Here is an 8998-nt window from a genome sequence, read left to right as displayed (position 1 = left end):
TTTCTATGTGTTGACAGTGATTAGTGCATAAATATATTATATTCTTCATGCATTGTATTTTATTATTGTGGAAATTCGACATCGACATGAAGAAATGGCTCCAAACTATCTAGTGGATTGTGTTTATGTATTTATTAAGACATTTTGTTTTGTTTGAACTTTAATTTGAACACATTGAAGGCAAAGATCGTAAATAAAGATGGATGACACGTCTCCACTTCCTACCATTGTACAAAAATGAAGCAATAAAATATTCTAGCTACAGGTGCAGACGTCATTTGGGGCCAGAGTCTGTGCATTGGTGGTTGTGTGGAGACACGGCCCATATTCCTCTTCTCTAACCCTAACCCCATTTGTATAACATCAAATAAGTAACTCTATAACAAGACTTTTTCAGATCTCCCTTCTTCTTCTTCTCTTTCCTTTTGGTGCAAATAATTCAAGGTGACCAGTCAAGTGGTGCATACAGCACCTGCAGGTCACCTTGAATTACATGTGCTGTTTGTTTAGTGGCTCTATGTAAGATAAGCAAGGTGATTGATGTTAGAACTCTTTTTCTTAAGGATGATACCGTTCCCAGTTATTCAAGTTCCTGTAAGCAAAAGTATTTATTTTTCATTATAGGCTATTCTGTGTTTGAATAAATCTTTATTGAGAAAAACAGAATTTAATGCAGAGATACAGAAACACACAATCAGGATACAAGCAATGACAACTGACCAGGTTTAGTAATTTCTGACTTTGCTGGTGTGTGGTTCCAAAAAACGTTAAAAGCAAGTTAAGAACCTATAAAAGTCTTTGACTATTCCAAACAGCAGAAAGACACTTCAAGCACACAACAAATCTCACAAAGTTCAGTATTTAGACGCAAATTCTTTGGCTGCAACAGTGAAAAAGAAAATACAAGATGCTAATATTAGATACAGATCTTGAAATGTGGGATTATACATGCATGAGATACGAATACTTGTACCATGTTTATTTTCTAGATAAACCATTATATGCGTTGAAATAGATTATAAAGTAAAACAAAAGAAATATGTGGTCGTGCTGCAGACATGACATTGAGCAGTAGAGTTGATATTTTCCACAATAAAACACTTTCCGCATCATCATGGCTCATAAGCTTTAGCACAAGCACACTGTTAGCACATGAACCGAAACGGGTCACGTGTCTTTTAAAGTATTAAACATGCCATGATGTTACCAGTTTTCTGCACATGTGGTAAAGATATCATCTTATAGGTAACAAAGTTGTGTTTTACCTATGTGACCTACGCTCGGGGGGACAGCAGGGACTCGTAAAAGACTGATGCTGGTGTCCAGCTACATTCGTTCACATTTATCGATCGTCTTTTGAATGCAGAACCGTGCAGTTTGTCCAACTTCATCATTTGAAAATGGCATCACCGAAGCCAGGACTGTCAGTTTGCTCGTATCGCTGCATGACCCTCGAGCTCCAGCACCAGGTGAAGGGGGGACAAGGAGTTTACCCGTCACCCACCCACCCTGGGGTCTCCTGGAGGATGGAGGTGGGATTAGATGTTCCTGCAGCAGGGTTTACTCTCCTCCGTGGTATCTGCTCTGGAGCTGTTCAGGGACACGGCGCCGATGGAGCCTCGAACCACTTCCTTACTGCTCACCTTCTTATGAATCTCTGATGCAAGAAATACAAACATATTATACCATTTACGGACAACGTGTCTACAGGGGAAGACGTTTTAATATTAATAACAAAAAACCCAGCGGATGTTTCCCAACAAAGCAGCCAATCAAAAAGCTTCCTAAGAAAACCCCAAGTTCCAAAGGACATGTTATTTGTTTTGGCGTTTTTGGATTAGGACATTTTGGGGGAGAGAGGATGAGAACAGTCTGGCCAACTGGGAATCGAACCCGTGTACAGCAGCTTAAAGTCATATATATCCATCTGAGACACGTTTTAACCAATCAGCTTTCAGGTCGCCCAGGTCATGTTATTCTGACCCTACCTGACGTAGACTTTCTCTAAACCTTAATGTGCTGAGGAGATGATGCTCTATGGCTCTGATTTAAATTATTCAAACATATTATACGTTTATAGAGGAGAGACGGGAAGGGGAAGTTATTAAAAACATCAACTTTAAAGGAACCAATATGTGGGTAATCACAAAGTAGTAAAAAAGGGTTGATACATAAAAATAAATTACCTTCTAGGACGTTGGTGAATGCTTCTTCCACATTAACTGAACTCAAGGCTGACGTCTCCAGAAACAAAATACCTTTCTTTTCTGGATGATACAAAATAAGCAACGTTAGTTATTAGATATTTAAATCCCATTTGAAATTGGGTCCAATTAAAAAACATCACTTAATCTTTGATCACAAATTAGAATAAATAAATAAGAATTTATGTCAATGCTGAAAAATATGTTGGCGAGCAGACAAATGTTCATTCTGTAAGATCATAAATTAAGTTCATCGCAGTGACTTTCAACACACAGGTTGTCCACATTTATACCTGCAAAGTCTTTAGCCTCCTCGGTGGGCACCGATCTCTCGGACTCCAGGTCGGTCTTGTTGCCCACCAGCATGACCACAATGTGGGGGTCAGCGTGGTCGTACAGCTCCTTCAGCCAGCGCTCCACGCTCTCATAGGTGAGGTGTTTGCTGATGTCGTAGACCAGCAGGGCGCCAACAGCACCTCGGTAGTACCTGTTTGGAGGAGATAGACTTTTATTGTATGGTTGCTGGTTGTTATTCAGGTGACGTACCTGCTCACCATAGTTACACAGCACAAGAGCAGGCAATTCCCAGTAGGCAAAACATTATATGCATGATGTTGCTTTAAGTACCAATTTCTACTCTTCTCCTGGTTCCGGTTTTGTTCCCCTATATCAACACCTGAAATGTCAATGATCACATGATCCTAGACTTTGTATGTCGGCCTTTAGTTGTTGGGCAGGAAGGGAAAAGTAGATTTTTAGCTGCCATGACCCAAAACAACACATTGAGGGCATCTAGAGTAAAAGCTGCACTAACAGATACCCCATGTCATATGAAAAACGAAATAAGAAAAGACAATATTGATTATAGCAGCTTTAGGCCATCGCCACATCTTCACTGAATTAACAGTTCTTCCTGCTGTCTTATAAAGACTGGCTATATCTCTGAAGTCATGAACCAATCCATACACCCGTCACTATAACATTACTGCTCCACTCTAACAGCAGCATAATTAATTCCACTTTAATAGGTTTTAGCTGCTTGTTACAGCACAAATTGGAAATTCCATGGGAGTGGGAATTTGCATAGTGGAATAAGTCGGTAAGTAATTACTCAAGAAGCTAAGCAGTCAGAAAAGAGCTAATCCAGCCGCGTGGCATGTCCTCGGAATTTTTTCCGTGTTTTAAATATAAAACTGACACGCCTCTATTGTTTTAAAACCAGTTTCCACACTATCAATCCTCCCAGTTTAATTAAGAAAAAAAATAATGAATCAAGGGAAACCCTCATCATAGAAGAGACACACAGAGCGCTGAGCGTTCAGATAAACGTCTCGGCTCTAACCCATTGGATTTTAGAAGCCATGTGTCAGTTATAAATTGTCAGTTCTTCAGGTAAAGTAGGAGCATGTTTCCAGGCTTTATGCTAAGCTAAGCTAATTGACTAGGAGCAGCTGCTTCATATTTACTTCAGAGGTCAAAACTGAGTCCAACAAAAAAACATAATGTAATTTTGTTCAAATTTTTTTGAATGAAGTCTATTGAAAATCGTCCTGGTTTAAATTTCTTTTACTTTTCATTTCCTGTTTTAATTTGATATTTCTTACCTTGTGCGCTTAGATGTTTCACTTCCTGTCTCTGTCTATTTCTCCCCCCCCCGTGTGTTTCACCTGTGTCCAATTATCCCGACATGTTTACCTCCCTTGTGTGTTTAGTCTCTGTGCTCCCAGTCGCCTCACTGTGTTTCCTCAGTCGCACCTCCAGCTGCTGTTCAGTGCTCTGTGTCTATTTGTGCTTCGGCTCAGCTCCTTCGTGTATTTTTTACGTTTGGACTTAGTGTCCCTCTGCCCACAGGTGAATCTGTAAGTCTGTCTCCCTGTCGTTGTTACGTGCCGGCAGTTGGTGTCCTCTCAGGTCATTTAAAACAAGTCAAACCACTTTGCTGTTTGTCACAGCCTTTTATCAAATCAAATAATTACTGATTTCTTACACTGCCCTGTTACTATGACTTTTATTGATGTCTTGTTGTATAGCTAATTATCTATGTTACTCTTTAATTTATTTTACAGTTTGCAGGGAGCTTCCTTTTATTCTTTTAAAGCACTTTGAATTGCCTAGTTGATGAACTGTGCTCTACACATTATTGTTCCATGGCTAATACAAAAAACTGGTGCTATCACTGTCTTTGTGTTTCAAAATGGAAATTTACACCAATATTGTTGTGATCATGATATAAAATCACCGATGAAAATGTAGGACTCTAAACCCAGAAATAAAGACTTTGTTATAGACAATTATTTCTATACAATGTGAGTGTGTGATAGTGGATACACGGGTATATATGAATGTGTTTGAAAACTGTGATGGGGTCTTGGCACTCACGCAGACGTGATGGCCCGGTAACGCTCCAGTCCGGCCGTGTCCCAGATCTGGGCCTTGATGGTGAAGGTGCTGAACTGCACCGTCCGTGTGCTGAACTCCACCCCGATTGTTGTGCGAGTATCATTGGTGAACTCGTTTTTGGTGAAGCGGGACAACAGGTTGCTCTTTCCTACACCAGATTCACCAATCAGCACCACTGGAGAAGACAGACACACACAGGCATGTTAATCACAGCTCCAGGTTTTGAATTCAGGGTTTGGTTGTTGCAAAACTTAATGCAGTGTGTCTGAGACAAAACAAATATGGACCCATCCTGACCACATCATCACTTAAAGCCCATATAAACTAGGGCTTTTATTCTAGGTGTGTCTCTTTAAGGTTGGCCCATGAATCAACACTTGTGGCTGCATGGGACTGGGGTGCCTTACACCATTGTGATAGTTGTCCTGTTTAACAAACAGACACACGCCCTGATGGCAAATAAGCTACCCTAATTATTTCAACTCAGTTGTGCAGACAGGACATGTTGCACAAAACTCTGAAGAACTTTGTGGGATGTAGCAGAAAACTCCAGATTTTTGAATTTCATTCAGACAGATAAATATAAAAATAAATGTCCCATGATTTTTTGCTCCTGAGTGAAAGTTGTAGTTTTAAACTCTCTGGGCAAAGAATGACAAACACTTGATAAACAGAAAAACATTTGACTAATTTGACATAGATGCATTAGGTGTTATGTCTCTTCACTGTGTTTACACAATGCATAAGTAATGTATAACTATATTGAGCTTTTTATAATATTGCTATTTGATAGAAAATAAGTGATGTTTTTTTCTCAGCCTTATTTTGTGTTTTTCCTGAACTGCAGATAAGACACTATTTCTCCTGGAAACTTTTTTTGAGGAAACTTCCTTTTAATTGAACCTTTGGTTTCAGGAGATAAAACAGTGCCTGGGAACGTCAGGGGATTCCTCATGAGGAGGAACAGGTTGAGCTGCTACCTCCTCAAATCTTGATCACAGAAACCTCCCTCCTGAGTAAACGGGAAAGGAAGTAACCTGGACAAACCCTTTTATCTTATTGACTAATGTTTGGGTTTCACTCGGGACTGACTCAGAGAGAGAAAGAGGGCTTGGTTTAATTGGCACATATAGGAAAGTATGATCACTCTGTGAGGAACAGAATGCTGATGAGATCTGAGACACAGTCACAGGTTATTGCTGAGGCGTGTGAGCTCGAAAACACTGAGGTTATAATACAAGCAACAATTAGTTTAATTTATCATCGAGACTGAAACAAGGTTACATTGTGTTAGGATAGGAAAGGATAGGATGGGTTAGGTTAGGTTAGGTTAGGCTAGGATAGGTTAGGCTAGGCTAGGTTAGAATAGACTAGGCTAGGATAGGATAGGTTAGCATAGACTGGGATAGGTTAAGCTGGGCTAGGCTAGGATAGGTTAGATTAGGCTAGCTCAGCATTGACAGCATTAAAATAGTTTTACATGTGGACAAAAAATGAATTGGTAATAATTTTTCCAATAATACTGTGTGCATATGAATTATACAACAATATCTATAAGGACTTCTTCTCATTTTGACTCAAACACATTTGGTGTCTGATACTTGAGGGAGATTTTTAATGCAGAACTATAACTTGTATTTGAGTATTTGTTCACTGTGGTATTTAAACTATTTAAAGTGAAGGACCTGGATATTTCTTCAACCACTGGTGGATAAAATCGTCAGATAAATAAAGAAAAGTTAAGAAAACAGTCTCAAGGTTAATTTAGATATCGGACTACCACTTTAAAATCACATGATCTTCTTCAGCAGAGGGAACGTTTCTCAATCACTGCGTCCAAGGCCGGGGACGAACTTCAACTTGAGTTTAGGAATCCCTTCCTCGCTTCTTTTAGAACCAGTGCAAAAAAAATATTTTGGCCTTCCTTTTTCCCTGAACATCTGTTTATTCCCATAAAGCTGCACTCTTAAAACACGAATGACTTATCCCCAGTTCTTGAATTACAGAATGTTTTACCAGACGTCTGAGGTCACAGCAGAGAATGTTTTACAAGTTCTTCTACTTTGTCTGTTTTAGGTAACTGATCACTTCATTGCAGGGTTTTTCCTCAGTGTGTCGGGTAAGAATGTCTGTTCTCCTCCTCCTCTCTTCAACGACTGAGTAACTTCTTATGCAAACATAACCCTGGTTTCTATGGCGATGTCGGACAAGAGGCCATCCCGCTCTATGGTGGACTGGTTTTCTGAAGAAGCCGGGACAAACTTGATGCGTTGCGGTGAGGATTCAATTTTCCATTTGTTTGTTTTCATGACCTTCAGGAGGAAATCCAGCAGCAGCACTTAACTTAGCAGAGTCCTTCCTCAATGACTCCACATACTTTACACGGAGGGACGAGTTTGCAGGTTCACATTCCAAGCAAACATCGTACAATCAGATTTTACTGATTAGTTTCTCTGAGCAATCAGTGATTCTCTGGATGGAATGAAATCCTGCACATACTTTTGAGATAACAAACGCTGCAAGGAGCACTGTATCAGTGAGTGAGTTTATTCAATGATTGCAGTCGGTTTAGAGAATTCACTCATCACAGGCCGGAGGAGGGATCCCTCCTCTGTCGCTCCTCCTCCTCCTGAGGTTTCTCCCACACATAAACTCCTCGCAAAACCCCCAACATGTCGCTTTTAAGTTTTTGTACGAATCAAACAAGCAACAGAAGGACCCTCAGTCACACGTACATCTACCAAGGCCAAACAATCCAACACAATGTAGTCCTTGTAGTAGAGATAAATAAAAGAAAGTGTTGTGAAAACCTGAACTAGAACAGCACTCAGTGGAGCACACATCTCTGCCAGACCAAACTGTCCCTTTAAATTCAATAAAGCTGCTCCAACTTAAATAACAGTACCTTGAATATGATCGAGATTATTCATTAAGATCCATGAATCATTCACTGGGAAACTAGTACAAATATTGCGAGATCTTCACAGGACCCGACCCCATCCCTCCACCAAGCTTGGTGGAAATCAGTTTGGTAGTTCATGCGTAATCTGGCGAAGAAATAAACCAACAAACTAACCGGTAGACTGAGGTCATTCAGTCAATCTTTAGACAGAACCTTGTTTCTGCCTGGTTATCCCTGCTTCAAGGCTTTATGCTAAGCTAACTAGCGAAAGTTACCTTACACTCACCTCACACTGGAGACCAACCGATATGGATTTTTGGGGCCGATGTTGAGAGATATATATAAATATTGACCCCATATAGGCTATATATATATATATATATAAACATATACCATGTACCATACCTGTCAGAATACCTTTCAGAATACAATGTGTAATTGAGGACATATGAGGACAGAGGGGGGGGGGGGTCTGCCTCTGGAATTGAATCAGGGATTTTATTGACATGTGGCTTGTTTCTCCAAAACCCTGTGAGTCAAATTTGTGTGAATACAACGAACTTGACCGTCTTCATATTTTATTTTCCCGTTGGACTCCAGCATCACTTACTTTATGTTAATTTGACTTCCCTGTTCACCTACTTCCCATCTGTCCAGTGCCTTTTATCAATTTTCCTACCCAACACCTTCCATTCCACATCTGTTCAGAGCCACCTGGCCCCTTCAGCTGCTGCATATCAGAATGAACTACTGTGCTACACTAAATGACTGATTAACACGTTAATAATAAACAAGGAAGTATAATTTCAAGGGCAAATCAGGGTTACAGAATGAGACTTAAAAAGCTGCAGAGGTGTCCCTGAGGATCAGATCAAGACATGCACTCACCCTTAAAGACAAAGTTGTAGGTCTCATCTGACCCCATGTTCTGTCCATTCAATGCAGCCGCGCCGCACCTCACTGCTGTCTCCAGATGTAAGATGACACTGACTCACACTAAAGACAACCTGCCTCTCAGATCCTCTTCAACAGAGAAACTGCTCCGACACATGAAAGCCAGTCTCCAGCTCTCTGCCCTTCGCTACTCTTCCTTATCTGAGTTCACAGAACACTGGCTTGTTTGGACAGGACATGTGTGTATCCAGGTTGTTTCTCAGGAAGGCAGCCGGGCGGGGTTTGTCTCAGGGAGTGGTGGAGCAGAGATGGAGGTGTGTCCTAGTAATGTAGCCGGTGCAGGGCAGGTTGGACAGGTAACACAACTCCCAGGTAGGGCTGGGGCTATGGCTGGGGCTGAGGGGGACTCTCAGGTGCCTCCTGTTGGTCGATTCAAACGACTGCATGCAGGAAGCAAAAGGAAAAGTCTTCCTGCTGAATCACTGAGAGGAAGATTAAACCCTGAAATACAGTCTATGTGAATCGGCCCAAAAAATTATCTGCAATAACATTATCAATACAAAACATTTTAACTTCGTTTATCTAAACTTCCCTTATG

The 8998-nt window shown here is 40.7% G+C and overlaps 1 protein-coding gene across 1 annotated transcript; it reads right to left on the bottom strand.

Annotated features, from left to right (window-relative positions):
- Window positions 1-795: 795 nt before the first annotated feature.
- Window positions 796-8600, bottom strand: rab25b (RAB25, member RAS oncogene family b). Its single transcript, XM_061081378.1, has 5 exons — window positions 8395-8600; window positions 4584-4779; window positions 2498-2691; window positions 2187-2267; window positions 796-1657 (listed from the first exon to the last, which is right to left on the bottom strand). Exons 1-5 carry the CDS (start codon window positions 8429-8431, stop codon window positions 1539-1541), a joined length of 627 nt encoding a protein of 208 aa, XP_060937361.1. The 5' UTR covers window positions 8432-8600; the 3' UTR covers window positions 796-1538.
- Between the last annotated feature and the right edge of the window lie 398 nt (window positions 8601-8998).

The sequence above is a fragment of the Limanda limanda genome, chromosome 11 (assembly GCF_963576545.1).
Source record: "Limanda limanda chromosome 11, fLimLim1.1, whole genome shotgun sequence".
Lineage (NCBI taxonomy): Eukaryota > Metazoa > Chordata > Actinopteri > Pleuronectiformes > Pleuronectidae > Limanda > Limanda limanda.
The sequence above is the reverse complement of the archived record's forward strand: the minus strand, read 5'-3'. Positions and strand labels throughout refer to the sequence as shown.

Coding starts and splice junctions, on each gene's coding strand:
- rab25b (XM_061081378.1), bottom strand. CDS start 8,431: ATGGGGTCAGATGAGACCTACAACTTTGTCTTTAAGG. Junction 2,268..2,497: donor GGAGGCTAAAGACTTTGCAG/GTATAAATGTGG, acceptor TGTATCATCCAG/AAAAGAAAGGTATTTTGTTT. Junction 1,658..2,186: donor ATTCACCAACGTCCTAGAAG/GTAATTTATTTT, acceptor TTCTTGCATCAG/AGATTCATAAGAAGGTGAGC.